Source organism: Epinephelus lanceolatus, chromosome 2 (assembly GCF_041903045.1).
Source record: "Epinephelus lanceolatus isolate andai-2023 chromosome 2, ASM4190304v1, whole genome shotgun sequence".
Classification (NCBI taxonomy): domain Eukaryota; kingdom Metazoa; phylum Chordata; class Actinopteri; order Perciformes; family Serranidae; genus Epinephelus; species Epinephelus lanceolatus.
The window spans coordinates 33,556,014-33,573,382 of NC_135735.1; the positions used below are offsets into that span (position 1 = coordinate 33,556,014).

General features: G+C 40.8%; 1 protein-coding gene and 1 non-coding gene across 3 annotated transcripts; both read right to left on the reverse strand.

Moving 5' to 3' along the window:
* Positions 1-811: 811 nt before the first annotated feature.
* alpk3b (alpha-kinase 3b) lies at positions 812-16,701 on the reverse strand. Of its 2 annotated transcripts, XM_033626811.2 has the most exons (15): positions 16,533-16,701; positions 16,320-16,433; positions 15,959-16,190; positions 13,487-13,608; positions 13,045-13,162; positions 10,076-11,309; positions 6,109-8,209; positions 4,435-4,582; positions 4,161-4,288; positions 4,020-4,055; positions 3,659-3,933; positions 3,348-3,436; positions 3,013-3,230; positions 2,060-2,108; positions 812-1,966 (listed from the first exon to the last, which is right to left on the reverse strand). In XM_033626811.2, exons 3-15 carry the CDS (start codon positions 16,084-16,086, stop codon positions 1,651-1,653), a joined length of 4,962 nt encoding a protein of 1,653 aa, XP_033482702.2. In that variant the 5' UTR covers positions 16,087-16,190; positions 16,320-16,433; positions 16,533-16,701; the 3' UTR covers positions 812-1,650. The 2 variants fall into 2 exon arrangements, with proteins under 2 accessions (XP_033482702.2, XP_033482722.2); XM_033626831.2 differs by lacking the exon at positions 16,533-16,701 and having other exon boundaries at positions 15,959-16,126; positions 16,320-16,397.
* trnas-uga (transfer RNA serine (anticodon UGA)) lies at positions 15,109-15,190 on the reverse strand. Its single transcript has one exon. It is a non-coding gene; the product is annotated as a tRNA-Ser (tRNA).
* Positions 16,702-17,369: the final 668 nt, after the last annotated feature.

The window sequence follows — 17,369 nt, forward strand, 5'->3', positions numbered from 1 at the left end:
GAGGGTTCAAGAAAACAGATTAACTCTTAGCTCATTGAACCTTAGGGGAAAGTTTGGTGCTCAAGGAATTTAATGTTAGTGTAATGCCATCACGAGACCAATCAAAATCCCATGTCAAGTTCATGGGTGAAAAGTGCAAGTGTAAGGTTGAACAGTTTAAATGAGATTCATCTGCCCAGCAGTCAGTCTTCAGAGATCTTGTGAAAAGTAGGTATGTGGCAGCTAATGAAATTGCCAAGCATAGTAAGCTGTTGAGTGATGGAGAGTTTTTGCAGACAGTTTGAAAGTGGCTGACATTGTGAACTTATGCAACCCTCAGTGATATACTGGCTCCCTAAATTGCCTCTCAGTCATCAAAACTTTGAGTACCAATGCCATATGCTGTTACTTTGCTGTAGGACATGACAGCAGAACAGATCAACTTTACATCTTTTATAAAACTCTGATGTAGTTGAAAAAAATATCAATAAAAACAAAGTGTTGCCTACTAAAACTCTCTAAAGGCATCAGCCCAAACATGGCAGTCCTTTTCCGAGAAATGCTATAAATAACGGGTGCATGTCAGTATGATGACAGACAGAAATGTGACGGAGTCCTCTCAGATAATAGGAGTCACTGAGATAACACCGGGTTACTTATCTCTTCTGACGATACACATGATAATGAGTGACTGCTGATGTCAAATAGACTGAGTGGCAAGGCTTTCATTACTGTGATTCAGCTCACTCCATAATATGCTAATCTCTATTAAGAGTGACACTCAAATTTTAAAAGGCACATGTCATGCACTTTCACAGCGTCTCCAAGCATACAAGGCGTAATCATGTCTTTTATTTTACAGCCAGTTGCATTCAAAGGTGCGGATTCTGAAAACGCAGTGCAATGTAGAACAGCAAGTAAACATGACAGGATACAATAAAAAAGCACAGCACCATTGGCCACTGTACAACAGTGTAATGTGAAGCTACATTTGGCTTGATACAATCTCTAAAAAAACATGGGTCTTTTACTCCCAGCCTTAAAAATATGCTTTACTATGTATCTGTTATGGTTTTACTTCACTTGGCATAACTGCCCTACATCCTCACAAGAGTGACTACAACACATACATGTTTGTGCTTTTTGCTTTTACATTGGAAATTACTCATAGACTACATGTAATGCCACTTCAGTTAAAGATTTGTTATCTAATACAAATACAAATACACACTGACCTGAGATCGGGATTCACAATCTGTGACCTGTAATGGTACATTGATTGAAAGAAAACAAACCCAGGAAAGCTACTAGTCACTACACTGTAGTTTCAACCTGAAGAACAAGGAACACAATAATCACCACAACACGTGAGAGCATCAATCCACAATCAGTGATAATGGCAAGGAATGGTGGCTGTTAACGTCAAATTGTTAAGTCATATTATTTATGAATCTCTCTCTCTCTCTCTAAGGGTTTTATTATTCTCTTAAAAACAGCAGTGTCATCAGCCTATTTTCTGTCTTTCACTTCCTCCTGGGCTGTTTTGCTACATAACAGTTCGTCATTTCTGGTTTAGGACTCCATCATGTAGAAAATCAGTGGCATTTGATCAGAATACTGTCCCATTGAGAAAATCTATGATCTTTCATGTCCTAATGAGGGATAAATACTCTATTCCATCTTAACAACTTTGGGAGCGTCAGCAGCTTTTTGTTTAGTCGGGGTCTGTCTTCCCTCTTGCTCTGCCTTTCTGGGCAGTCTGGGGCTGACAGAAGCTTTCCGGCCAGTCTGAGGGCTGGAAGAGCCAGCAGCCAGTTTGCGTTGAAGTAACGGGCTCCTGGAGCCCTTGGGTTTTGTTGGCGTCAATAAGGAGTCCATGACCTTTAGTGACCTCAGGCTGAGCAGACCACAGAAGTAGTTACACTGGTGCTGGGAGACAAACTGCTCAAAAACTTTGGGGTTTCCTTCCATGGATAGACCTTGATGCCTGCAGCACACACAACATGTTGCAGTCATGATCAGTAAATTACCTGTAAAATGAGGTTTCCACAACATTACAACACAATACGAATATACTGACCCTGTTGATTTGACTGAAATCCCAACATTGGTGATCTTGGTGTCAACACCTGCAAAATAACACCATGCAATTACTTTATTTTTCAGTTGTTTAGGCAACATATCTAAATGTGACGGCCATGCAGCGTGAACTGTCACCACACTAACTCCAGCATTAAAAATATAAGAGGTAGAAAAACACATAAAATACAAGTTGAGTTCAAATGTGTGTGTAAGGGACCTCAAAACGTTTGAAATACTTCACAACACTTCTAATGCAACACATTCTCAATCCAACCTCATCACATATCGACGCAAGGTCATGGACTTTGCACGTCCAGATACCATGTGAAAGGTACTCTGGGTGCATTGGTTATAGACATTCTGGGATGTCGAGTTCTGCCTGTTACATGCATTGTCTTCTATCAAAATACACTTCGGTTATCACAGTAAATTTAACGTTTACATACAGTCTCTTTCAAAATAAATGCACTACATCAGTGCAACTACACAAATTGACAATTTTTTTTTCCTACAACAACTTAAGCACGTTGTTGGGTTTAGGAAAAAAAAAAACAGGGTTTGGCTTTATGATCTTATCATCTATGACATGACCGTTGCTCTCCTGGGTGAAAGTCGGTGGTTGTTGGACCTATCCTCCATCCCTCCTGCCCATAGTCAAACTTTTGCTGCCTTAACTTGCGTTCTTGTTTCCCCATGATGCTGTCAAGCGCCGTTAAACTATAACGCTGACCAGCCACGTATCATGCCAATGACAGCTTTTTTCGTTGGTGTATGATGACAGAAGTCACTGCCCAAGCATCGGATTTCATTTCGAAACCGGATTGTCTAATGTTAAGGTAAGGGTTGAGAAGGTAAAATTTTAACTAGCTCAGCACAAAAAATGTTTTGCTCTCATATTTGGAACCTGAGAAGAAGTTTTAGTTGCCCTTTTGAACTCAAGTGCCAGCCTACCTTCTAGCCGAGTGAGAAGCAGATTGCCATTGGTCCACTGATAGATCCAGTGCTGCAGGGTACAGCACTTCTGCCCAGCATCACAGCCAGACCTTAAGTCTGTTCTGCCTGTATCATCCAGGACAGAGTATTTCTGATAGACTCCTGTCAGATCCGTTTCCACTGTAGCATAAGGGACTGTGTTTGCTGGTCGGTACATCAGGTAGACTGGAATCACCCTGTGTAGCAAAGTTTGGCATGATGTTAATTACTTTAAGAGACACCCAATGATCCATATAGTGTAAATGACACTCAAGGATGTTGACTTTAATGAGGAGTTAACTCGTTGTACTTACTCAAGAGTGGGGCCAAAGTTTTCAATCACTCTTGCCTCTGCGGAGAAGATTTTGCAGTATTCACGAGCCAAGTTCTGAATTTTACACTCCTGTATGCAGAGCATTGGAGAACAGCCAGTGAAGATAAGCTCCACCCACACCAGTATATTTATTTAATCTTCATTTGATTAGTGTTGCAGTAATCCTACGTGGGTGGCAAGAATATTACCTGACTGATTCACTTTAATGCTGGATTTGTAAGTTTATTGGATGACATATTTAAAGTTAAGAAGACATGAATACATTTAAAAAATCAAACATTTCTTACTTACCTGCTTGACAATGTCCAGGTTTCTGTCTATGAGGCAGCTCTCTGCTTTGCCTCCATAGGCGATGGGGTTGCGTACTTTAATGATACATGTGTTTCCAGACTCAAACACAGGCTCCAGACCGTAGATGACTTTCGCCCTCCAGACTTTATGAGAACAGCCTTCACCAATATGAGATTCCTGCATCATTATACGGCCAAAGAATTTGTTACCCCACACGCCAGAATCAGCCACACCCTTGCTGAATATCAGGGGTGTCATTTCGATTTCTTCTCCAACTGCGTACAGAAGAATGTGAGAATGGCAGTCAAAAAAACATTTGGGCTCCAACACAGGAAAAACATGATCCCAAATCTATTCTTACCCCCAAGGTCCTCACGTAGGGACATTCCAGCCAAGACTGTGAGACAGTGAGAGAAGACAGAATGAAACTTGTTGTGGCCCAGTAATGTGAGGAGAAAAAAAAGTTTATCTTATGCCTAATGTAAAGTAAAAGAGTACATACTCTCTGCACTGAGAAGACAGTCTGTTGAGTCAGTCCCATAGTCATTTGTGATTGTGCATTTGTAAACACCGGAGTCTTTGCATGATGCCTGAACAACGGCAAGATTAACCTGAGTTTCATCCCCTGCACTGACAAACATAATAAAAGTTATTTTTCTTGCTAAGACCAAGAAGAAAAAACAAAACAACATTTTATAGGAATAATACATTTCTAAAAGTCTATTCACTTTCTTGTGAAACTGCAGATTTACATTTAAGTCACTCCAGAAACTCACTTTCTTGTAATCTGAGCAATCTTCTCTTCATTTCTGAACCATTTGATTGTAGAGTCACTGAGAACATTGAAGAACTGACACCACACTTTCAGGTGTCCGGAGGCGTCTGCATAGGTTTCACCCCTGATCTTACGAATGACTTGAGGAGCTGGAGGGAAAGAGACCCCAAACAGACAACATAATGAAGATACACACTTTACATGGTTCCTCATATAAAGCAAACTTGATGTATCCAGTCTGATATATACTGTATGTGCTGTATATGCTGCACAGTATGTTTATTTGCCATAGTCTATATAAAGCAAAAACAGACCAGGTCCTAATCTGATACTTCTATTGTTGTATTGTTCTAGATAATACACACAGTACACACTTCAATTACAGTCAAGTTATTAAAATCAAATTCAATCCAAGTATATGCTTGAATAGCTCTGGAATGCATAAAGAAAAAAATGGCTGTATCCAAACTGTTTCTTGATGTTTTTTCTATTTTTTTATTTTACGAAATAACAAAGTATAAAGTAAACCCTCTCTCTAATCCTTTCAGCCTTGTTGCTATCTCAAGGAAATTTCTGTCTCCTTTAGGCAGAACCCTCAAGTGTTCTTACACCTCTTCCTAACAATCAGCAGGCAAGCGCATTCTGGTGGAGAGAGTGCGAAAAAGTGTCAAGATATACTACAAGCAGCAACAACATTCAGAAGGCCTATTAAGGCCCTGTGCGAGCCTAAGCAATGCCTTATTATTGCTCTGAAAACAGAATGGAGGTGAACAAACTTTTGCTAAAATAGGGCCAGAGTGAGCACTTTTGCAAACAAGCAACACGTTGCTTAGCCTGTTTGCTGACACTCAGACCAGGTTAGGACATCTTCAGTGGGAAACACTGAAACAACCTGATGTCCACGTCCAATTGAGAACTTCTTTCTAATTTGACATGATGCGAACAAGGCTAAACACCTCTTCCTTATTAGATGCGATGTGAATGAGCAAGCAAATCTAGTTTCAGAGCAACAGCAAGCCGTTACTTAGGCTCCAGTAGGCTCCCTGAATGTTGTTGGCGCTTGTAGTGTATCCAGACACTTTTTCGCACTACCGAGTTCGTTCGCTCCCTGTAAGTTAGAAAGAGGTATTAGTGGAGAAATGGAAAAGAGACGGGCAGTGGAAGGGTGCAAAGATGACAACGGTTACACTGTGCATGAAAACTTCATGAGTAAAAACACCAGCTGTGACAGCTGCTGTAAAACAAAGGATCATATCAGGCTCAATATAGCTGATATAGTTCAGTTAAAAAAATGCCTTGATCAGCCCCAATAACGAGTGTTGAGATTAGATCAAGACATCCCTCATAAATAGTATGCTGTAAATAATGTCAATCAACAACACATTCATTCAAGTGTGAATGCTGGGATTTCTTTAACGTACTTTGAGTTGTATTTTTTGGTGTTAATGCACTATATATGGTGTGCAACTGGTACACATTTTTGATGGAATTTCTTAAGGGGTCTAGTGTGTAGGATTTAGTGGCATCTGGCAGTAAGAAATGTCCACTGTGTGCCAAGCATGTTAGAGAATAGCTGTATGTATTGGGGGCACCAAAATGGGCATATTTTCATATGCTGCACATACCAGTAGCAACAATTTCTATCAAAGCAACAAGTCCTCATGCAACACTTTACCTTTGAATGGGTCATGCTTGTCCTTCTCTGCTGGTTTCCCTTCAGTTTTGGGGGTGTGGATCTCCTCAGTGGTTGGCTGACTTGGTGTTTGAGGCTCAGATGTTGTCTTCCTCCTGCTCAAGAGTGGTGAACGCCTTTCTGCAGGAGGTGTTTTCTCACCAGGGGGCTGAAGTAGAGGTGATCGTCTTGACAGGCTTGGTGACGTAGAGAGGGTCACAGGACTTGTGGAAAGCTTGCTGCTCTCTGCTGGAACTTCCCTTTTCTGAGTTTGGTTATCAGTTGGTGATGTGGCCTCTGAAGTCTCCTCAGGTTTGGCCTTGGGTACTAGGATTTTACGTCTGGCCCCAGAGGCCAGCTCTTGTGGAGTAGCAGAAGGAATGGGAGAAACACTTCTTTTCTTTAACAATGGACTTGCCTCAGGAGTTGGATTGCCTAAGGACTCAATCCTTGGAAATTCCTCAACCATTGAGCTGTCCTGCTGAATAATACCAAGCTTATTCTCTTGTGTATCTGTGCTAGGTACATTGTTAGCAGGAAACCTTTTTTCACTCTGCATAGACCTGTTTTTTGAGTCGTGTTCTTCCATTTTGTATTGATCCTGTGTTGTGGAATTAATTTCAGTGATAGCCCATTCAGTTTTGCTGTTGAGTTTAGTTTCTGGGGTTAACTTTTGTATAACTCCTATCTCATGGCCTTGAACAGGTTCAACCTTGGCATGCTCCAAAGCTGTAATATTCAACTCTTGACTGCTGGCCTTTATAGGAGTCACTGCAAGTGGGGTCACAGGTTCTTGACTGACAGTTCCAGATGTTAGTGTTTTGGTCGGTTCATCCTTAGAAGTCGAAGAACGAAAATTGTCTTTGACTTTTTCATGCCCAGAAGGTGGAACAACAGGGTGATCTTCCAGGAGAACCAGAGTTGATGCTCCATTTTCCTGGCAAATGTCCATAACACCTTCATTACATTTTTTGTCACTGCCATGAAGTCCTGCAGTCTCTCTAGTGGTGCCAGTGTCTACGACAGAGATAGGTGGGATTACAAGGGTTTTTTGTGAAGCTTGAACAGGTGTTGAAGTTGCACCTTCAGACTGTATTTGTTCCTGGCCAGTTTCATAGAGTTGGTGATAAACCTCCATGAGTGTTTCCTTTATGTTTCTGAGAGGAGTATCGTCAATGCGCATCCCAGTTTTCTTGTCAGGCGCTGACTTGTTCAATTCCTCTTTTGACTCCTCACATGTTTCTGTCATAGTTTTGGTTGAATCTTGTTTCAAGTCAGCATGGACAGGTATGGTGGTTGCTAAATTAGCTAGTGTGGAGTCAAGAGCCCTTATTTGTGATCTCAAAAGTTCAGCTACAGATATGACTTTTGTTACAGGTTTTGGAATTTCATGGAAGTCTTTCATTTGGAGTTCGGGTACGTTTGTGATTTCTGGAGTTTTTGCCAGTGGGATCGTAGGCTCAAATATAGGTGGCTTTAGATTCTGTAATGCTGAACTAGCGTCCTCTGGCATTTTTATTATATGATCATTCTCCTCAGTGTCTTTGGTAGACACATCCACAATGATAACATCAGTGTCTTTATCTGCTGCACCTTTGGTCGTTTCTGTTTCAGTGTGCTCAGTCATATGTGGAGCAGCACTTTCAGTCTCCATCTCAACTATCTTCTCATTTTGGGCCACGCTCTCAGACTGCACTAATACCTTACCTACCTCATTACCCTCTACGTTCTCATCAACTTGTATTTTTGTCCCTTCAACAGTTTTTATAGCTATTTCAACTTGGCTTTGCTGGGTGCTGGGGGAAACGTTACACCCTCGTGAGTTCTCGCCACCACCAGGGCTTTGGAGGGGTGGCTTCTGTAGATCTGTAAAAAGGACCGTGTGGCTTTCACTTGATCCCCTGGAATGATCCCGTGTGTCCCATGTCATTTTGTCAATTTCTGCTCGAGGACCATGGCGCAAAGAAGGGGTCTGGACGTCATCTGTTGTGGTCTCTCTCTCTGCCTGAGTCTTTTGTGGTGGTTGCATGTCCGTCTGGTTGGGTGGAAGCTCAAGGCTGACAGGTGCATCATTCCTGTTCATCTTTGTATGGGCCTGTGTAACCTTGGGGCAAGATACAGGCAGAGGTTTCCATGCTGTAAATACTTTTTCTCTTATCCCTGGCTGTAGAACATGGATAAACACATGTAATTTTATAAACAGCAACAGCGTAGCCAGCAACAAACAGAGAACAGAATGGGAAGAACTTGGAGCAAAAGGAAATTTATGAACCAGGGAAAAGATATAGTTACTGATTAACAAGAAACCTTTCCTTCAGCTGTTCTGTTTGCAATGTTCACATGGATCTCAGTGACAGAGGTTTAAAAGCTTGGTTACATTCCATATTAGTGTTTGAATTCATGTTGGTAGATTAGAGAGACTTGTCATCAAATCTTAGGATATTTCTTTACATTGTGAATATGAAAACATGTTCCATGCAGTCATTCATCTTCACCCAAAATCCATATCCAGCACATTAACCCACACCTGTTTCAAACAATACTTTTTAGCCATGACAGTGAAAAATCACAGTGTTGGAATATGTATCTGGTATATCATATACAGTACAGCAGTGAAACGAGAGCATGGTGCACTGTTCTGCACCATGCTGTGCCATACAACCATGTTTGGTGGGTGTCAAAGTCTAATTGAGCTGAATCCCTGTTTCAATTAGCACGAGAGTTTCCCTGTGTCATATGTCATTCCATCATGGATGAGTTAAGTCGTGATATAGCCTGAGGGCCATTTTCTTTTCCACCCCTATGTTCCTTCAAAAAGCAAATCAAAATACTGAGCTATGAAATCATATAGTATGCAATGTCATTATAAAATACACACAATTCTGTATCTTTGCTCATTTCTGCTTGTTTTCCTTCTTTTCCTTCTGACACTGTGAGGCCTGTTCACAAGTAAGGTGGCTATTTTATGTTTAAGTGTGGCCAGAAAGGAATGCAAACCATTTTAAGAGGTGCTTCAGCTGTGCAGTGTTCCGTCTCAGCTCCTAGTGCCGTCATTATTCAGCCATGCAGTGGAGTCTGGACGATTGCATAAGCAGTGGACAATACGGATTCACAGTCACAAATGCCATTTTAGAATGTTGCCAAATATCCCTTCATGGGAGTCTTGTAACATACAAGTGGCCATGGAATAGTTAGGCACTTGTGTTACATCATTAATCTGGTCACCATCACAACACCCGCCATTCACTTTCACTTTTAACAGAATTATTCAGACATTTGGGGAAATACACTTATTCGCAGACCAATGGCACTCTCATGTCTGTCTGTTAAAGTCCTTCTAAAAAATTTTTTTTTTTTTTTTTGCAGTGCATTTTTTGTCTGCCACAGCATACATAGCCTACTGTTCACTTCAAGATAAGGGCCTGCAGCCAGCCGCTGCTAGCTTAGCGTAACATTTGAGACAGTCGAAAAACAGCTAGCTTGCCTTTGTCAAGGGCTTAGGCTCACTCATTAACATGTTATGTTTAATCCCTATAAAAGCCAAAGTATAAAAACAAAAAATACCTTTTGACAGAGCCAGGCAAGTTGTTCCCCTGTTTCCAGTCAGTGCTAAGCTAAGCTAACCCGCTGTTGGCCCTTTTAACTCTACACAAGAAAGTGAACAAGCGCATTTCCCAAAATGTCAAGCTTTCACTGTAGAGAAAATGTGCTTTATCTATGTTTTAATAAGGACAAATTTTAAGCTTAATTCCAAATGTATATCATAATAAAACTGTCAGACCTTTGAACTAACACATGCAGTGCATAAATCTACCTGTTGCATCCATCAACATGTGCGTCATTTAATTCTTGTTACACAGCGGGGCATACTTGTAAGTGCTATAAATAGCACCAGGATGCTTGTGTTACTGATGAGGCCTGTGTTGGCAGCACAAAGCACTCATGAGCTCATGCAAAAAGGCACGCTCACCTCACTCAGCAGCGCTGGCCGAGACACAGACACATTTTTTTGGCAGGGGCTTATGTCCTTCCCAGACAGCAGATCTCCAGCCCGTTCACATGGACCCTCAGGTAAAGCAATCCTGCTTTCAGGTGGCGTGTTCACCGACTCAGCATCTCTGTGTGCCAAAGATCCATCAGTGGAAGTAACTGACTTCTCGTCAACATTCATGACCGTAACATCTTCTGCTTTACAAATATCCTCCTTTACTCTGCTTAGGGGTTGTTGGGGTGCTGCTGCAGCTCTTGACTGTCGCTGTGTTAAGGTCATGTGAGGACTTTGTTTCTGCATTTCAAACTTTTGCTCTGTATCTTTGCGTCCAGATTCCTTCTCATGCTTTGCAGCTTTTTTACCCTCAGTTCCTGACACAGTATGAGGTGTAGATGTAGGAGCAGCAGGGGGTACTGAGGCAGAGATCTGATCTCTCTGAGAAGGCACAGTTACCTCAACACGTTTGTTTTCATCCTTTGAAGGCCTCTCAGCAAGCAATACTTTATCTGCTTCCAATTTCTGACATTGTTCTGTCACGTTTCTGGAGTCCACAACTGATGAACTAACATCAACTTCCATAAGCTCCTCTGAATTCCCCTTAGACTTTACTGGCTTTGTGCAGGCTGGAGCTACAGAGGTTAAGGTCTCATCTTTTGCCCTCCTCTCCTCAGCTGCCCGCTCTCCTGGTGCACTGTTTGAAATTTTAATCTTCTTTTTGACAAAGGGAGTTTTGGGTTGGTGTGCAATAAAAGTCTTTAGGGCAGGGTCATAGATGTATGTCCCGCTCTTATCATTTTCACTGATGGTCTGTCCATTAGCTACAGCAGACACTGCTCCATTAGTGATGGGGACTGGCTTTTCCTCCACCTTTTCCGCAGTTGCCTCCTGTAACCTGGCCTCTGTCTCTACAGCCTGATAGCTCTCCCCATTGCCCTCATCCTCCGTGGAGCTTGGTGTGCTGAGAAAGGCGTCCATTGTGGAGCGGCGCTTCCTCTGCGTGCGGTCGGGACTGATGGTTCGTAACGGCTCCTGGTTTTCTTTGCCTTCCACCTCCATGCGTCTGATCTCAGCCTTTTGTTTGAGCATGGCAAAGTAGCGCTGGTGGATCTTGAACTCGTTCATTTCACCTACCTCCAAAACCCCAGAGCAGGACACAATACCCTTATTGTTGCTGGCTGAGGCCTGGTATATAGCTGCATCCTCCCCAGTGCAACTGAAAAGAAAAGCTAATGTGAGTTAAAATTATATTGAGCAAATTGATCCCTGACAAAAACAAAAGTAAAAATAGCTGACAAGGAAAAATAGCTTCACCCTGCTCAAGGGATACGTTCTTTATTAATAGGTTTACTTAAAGGGCCAGTGTGTAAAATAGGTTGAAAACAGTGACATCAGTGGTCAAATTCTAGATTGCAGGGCTCACTCGCTCACCCCTCCCGTCGGGTAAATGACGGCGGCCTCGTAGGGACAAAAAGCCTTGCACACGAGTTTTTCAGGAGTAGGTCTATCTAGTGACGAGGTGAATATTTATTTAGAAATCTAAACCATGTTACGATATTGTAATGAATCCCTCACGAGCAGGAGACCAGAGGAGAGTTCGGGAAAAAGACCAGTTTATTTGAGCACTCCAAAACCTCCGGTAACACTCCAGGGGGTAAAAGAGTCCGTCCCAAACTCTGACTCTTCTAGCGTAACAGACACACTTCATACACACATACTCGTTTACCATTCTGAGTGGGCACCCCCTCCCCCCTCTGCTCCACCAATCTCCAGCCCGCACACTGATTGACAGCGTAGCCGGTAAACAGAGCTCAGCTGTTTATTTAGCCTAGCAATATCTCCGGACTATAGTAGCTGCAATGGACGACTTTGAACACGATTTTGAAGAGTTTCTTGTAGCGGACACAGACCCAGAGCCATACCTGTTTGAGCCGGAGCACACAGATGAGGAACTCCATGTGTTTGATGCTGAGCGGGTGAGAAGAGAGGCTGAATGCACAGAATGGGATTCGGTGCTACTGCTACCATCGTTGGGGAGATATATCATCAGGAGGAAAAGCGCCACAGAGAGTGCATCACAAGGAGTGAAGTTGCGTCTTCTTTTCCTCACAGATGACGGTTCGGGTTCATTCTCTCCTGTTGCGTGGTAAGTGTGGTCCATTCGCAAACTTTATAACTAAAAAAACTTTTCACTACTCTCCATCGACAAACTATTAACACTCTCTGCTGTTTCCTCCTCCTTCTTCCTTCCTTCCGCTGTCTTTGTTGGTTCATTTATACACGCGAAACGCGTTCTCTGGCTGGCTGGATTGTCCGCTCGGTCTGCCGTACATACATAGCGGCGCAAGATGGCGACCTCTCTAAAGCAAGGCCCTTGCTATATATATATATATAAAAGCATAATTATAAGGCTACGAAACCAAACGAATTTTATTTTATAGCGATTATACACTTATATAAACATATTAATGGGTAGAATATTCAGATTCAGATTCAGATTGACAATAAACCATGCCAAATATTACACACTGGCCCTTTAATGTGGGTGAGAATGTCAAGATGCAGTATTTAGGACTACTTCATTGCAGAAAGATTAAGATAATGCACTATAGTTTTGTTGCCTCCATCAGAGTGTTCTTTGGTGAGTAGTCAAGGAGCTCTATATCATATTCAGAATGTATCTGTGATCCAGAGGTTGCCTGCATACGGCTCTCAACATGTCTGAGCTGGCAGCTAGCAGCAAATGGTGCTAACACTCTCTGCTCAGGACTCCATTACTCCATTATATCTTTACATAACAAATAGTTGTTTACTTATATATTAATGCTCTGAATATTATATAGAGCTCTATTAAATGTATTTAGTTAAAGTTTGTACAGGCTAATGGAGTTCTGATCTTGGTAGAACAAGTACAGTCAGATGTCATATACAGTGTTCTCAAACATACATACTTGTAAATGTGCAGGGAATGGTTTTGTCCATTGCGGAATACTTCATATTTAGGCAGTCCACAGTATCTGTCTAACTGCATATCATCCTTATACCAAATAACTTGAGGAGTAGGGTGTCCTGAAAAAAAGACAACATTTAGTTTAGTTTATTATTGCTTCACTGCAGAGTAAATAGAGAAAGGGCTTGTCTTGTAGACTATTGGAATATATTTCAGATGCTAAATATTGCATGAAACCAGGTGCGTATTGAGCCTATTCACAGGCAGAACATTATTTTTGTGCATTCACTTCCTTTAAGTTGTTACATTGTTATAAACATGCTACATAGACCAATTTTTCATCAAGCACACTGCATTATTGTATGTTCCTGTAGGCCTAATATATTTCCCATCAGGTTAGAAACATCTGCTGTAAAGCCTTTGCTGAAACAGGCAGCGTTTACCTGTAACCACACAAGAGAACTTCACATTGCAGTTCTCGGACACAGCTTTTGACTTGAGGGTTGTTTCAAAGGTGGGCTGTGTTTCTTCGGTTAACTGCGCTATCACGCTGCAGAGTGTGCTCCTGTGCAAGAAAGGGGAGCTGGTTAGTCAAGTTGTAAAGTAAATTTTAGCAAAATTTCATACATACGATGATCAAGTATTCAAGTATTGAAGTACTGGCTGTAATGATTTATACAGTGGTCAGAATTAAAAACAGCTGAAATTTGGGAAAGGTAGATTTTACTTTTAAATACATTGTTTTTCCATTTAACAGATTTTCTGTTCTAATATGGGGTGGACATAACATCTGCAAATGCAGCTCAGTTTCAATTTATGATTATAACTGAATGTTTCTTGAAACAAACCCCTGTGAAAACACATGGGTATAGTGACTGTCACATCTTTCATAGTTTCATAAAAGGATGCTTGCCATCAGCTTGACTGTTGTTTTAAAATACAAATCAAATATTGGGTTGGAGCCTGGCTGGAGCTACAGTGTTTATGACTGAGCATCACTAGAAATGTCTTTTATTTCTGTAAACGTCTGCTGATCTGATCACTAAAGCCAATACTAAATTTATGTTTTCAATATCATCCAAAACACAAACTAGCATTTGTCCTTATTGAGTGTTGAGCAGTTCTTATTAGAGGTAAAGGAAACAAAGGCAAACCTTATTCCTATTCTTTTTTTACAGACCCCATATAAAACAAAGTAAAGTGTGTCTTGTGACTTCTGCACTATGTCCTTAGAGAGGTCTATTCAGTCCATATGAAATTAATTAGAAAAATGAAACACATCACCATAAATATAATGGTTCATAAATACTGAACCATTACAGCATGTGGAGATGTGTTTGAAACATTACACCCACATAATAATATAAATTAATGTTGACTTGCACGCATATGATGAGAGCATCATCGTGCTGCTTGTGTACATGACGTGCAGTTGATCTATGTCTGGTGTTGACATCCATTTCAGTGTTGGGTCATTGCACAGTTACTGTTACACTTCACTGCATGTTATTCATGAGTAGGCAAACAAAACAAGACAGCAATACTAAAGACAGTCACACTTAAATAATACACTGTGCACACTGTATGGCCTGCAGTAGGCATAACGCACTGCTGTTTATTTGTTTAGCACATTCTTGTCGGCTGAAAATGATTCAGTTTTTGCAGGGATTATGAACATTTCCTGTTCACCACTTCTGAAAATCTTTTGAGCTTGTCACAACTTGTGCTGAACACAATACCCATGTCCACTGCCACAAAGTTATCTTCACATATCATTTTGCTGTGCTAATGCACTGCAGTTTTGTGCACACAAGCAGTAGTTTTGTTAAAGGCCAACAAAGAATGACAAAAAATCAAAAATCTATTTTTTTTTAATATTCCTTGGAGCCAACAATGTAGCATATCATCCTTATATCAAATAACTCTAGGGGTAGGGTGTAAGGGGGAACAAATCAGGGCAGTATTAAACAATTTTTGTATCATCCATAGTTAGTTGGTGTTGTAAAGACGTAAGATACACCTTTTGTGATCTCACAATTGAGAAATTCCTGAAAGGGTTTACATCCGCTGCGAGCAGGGTTTGAACCTGCGCGGGGAGACCCCATTGGATTTCAAGTCCAACGCCTTAACCACTCGGCCATCGCAGCTTACTTCCCTGTGCTGCTGGCGAGAAGAACACTCTAAAAAAGAATCCATTGGTTCAACTTAAAAAAATTAAGGTAACAATTTGCATGCATCTTTTTATGTAGTTCCAGCTCTGGCATTACTGAGTAAAGACTATGTGTCTTTTATAATCTGACAAAATCAATTCATTTAATACAACCACAATATTTTGCTTTAATCTAAAAAAAAAAAAGCTTAATTAATAGTTGAACCAACTTAATATTTATCCAAAAGTTGTGGCAATATTTAGAGGTCAAATTATTTTATTTATGTTAAATGTTAACTTCTTAAAAATAAGTTGTCAGCTGACTAAAACACTTAAATGTGAGATGTTAGATGTAACTTTTTTATTTTAAGTATTATCCACTAACTCCATGAATCATTTTTTAGAGTGAACATAAAGTACTTGTATTTATATTTAAAGATTATATGTAGCCTCCTTTTATGAATTGAGGTATCACTTAAGAGTTGAGCGTAAAAGTCAACACCTCTTATTCCATGAACAGATCTTTCCATGCAGAAGCTGTTGTTAGTGTTTAGCCTGACGTGAAATGGGGCCCATGGTGCATAACTGAGATGCTTTTCTTAATCAACAGTTTATTTAAACCGTGGTCACCATGACAACAAACAAAATAATAATATGCCTCACAAGTTCATCCCAGGCTTGGAATATATTGACAGTGGACAAACATGGGTCTTGTAGTGATTTTAGACGGGTAGCACAGCACACTGGGTTAGTGTTGCACCCGTACCTGTTCTCTGGCCTCACGTTGGAGAGATAGCTGCAGCCATTAGGCCGGCTACCTCCACTGATATCCTCCCCATTGAAGGACCTTTCGTTGCTAGAAGAGGCGCGTGTCATCGTCCTGCGTGAACCCATTTCCCACCAGATACAGGAACACTCAGCGGGAGGAAAAGTTCTTCACGAGAAAAAAAAAAGTGTTGTCACTTATGTATTTGGCTTTCCAGAGAGATTAATGAAAGCTGAAAGAGAACAAAGAGTGAAAACATGAACATTAGCAAGAGATGCTATTTAACATAGACCTCTATTACATGCTGTCCTATTTAATATTTACACAACATTCAGCAGTTGATCTTACAAAGTTAACTCACCATTCAGTAGTTTCACTCCCTCCTTTGACAGACACCCCACAGCACTGACTTAAGGCACTGCAATTTCCAATCAAACATGAGCATGCGTAGGCTGCTGGACTATTTATAGTTGGCCTGCAAATAGGCACAAGAGCACATCACACTTTCCAAAACTTGTCTATGGACTATTTGGTTAAAAAAACAATATGCCAACAACAAAAAAAGTAAAGCCACCTTGTAAAAGATCTTGACAGGAGCATTTAAAGAAGAAAAATCCACAGTAGGTCCATGTCAAACACAAGGTCATCCCAAGTTTGGTAGTTCCCTGAATAGGAGGAGCGGTATTAAAAAACAGGGTGAAGGGTTTTTCTATTGTGTTTCCAATGGATTACATGTGCTCAGAGAAGAGGGGAAACACTTGTGTGGTCAGTAGTTGGCTGCTCTTCTTCTCAAACTTTTTAGCTCTGTGTACAGACTGTAAAAATCATATGAGCCTGTCACTCAGGAGAATGACGTCATCACTTTTAGTATTAATCTCAGCAGTACATTCCCTCAGTCAGTCACACAGGGTCACTTTTCAAACATAAAACTGTGCATAATTACCTTTATTTGGCCGAAATTGTTTTTACCAGTTGTTGTTTAGAATTATCTTGACTTAAAAAAGATAATGGTGCATTTTTTTTAATATAGATTAGAATATGAAATGGTAAAGCCTAACAAGCTCTGCGGCATGCATTGTCTACTGAGTGACAATTGCTCTGGATCCCCAGAGGAAACGCAGTAGGAATAGAACAACCTTATATAGGCAGATCCCACTGACTGCCAAAGAGCTATGGGCTCTTATCTTTACCCAAGCATGCACATACACATGTATTGTCTGTCTGACACACACATACACACAAATAAGTGATAAGTGATTTCTTTGTGTGTGTGTGTGTGTGTGTGTACTTTACGGGATGTGTTGATTTCATTAAGTATGATTTATACAAATGTTTGACTGAATTTTTTTTTTTCTCATCAAACAAGTCATAATAAAGTTAAAAGTTAATTAACCTGTAAAATTGTGAACTA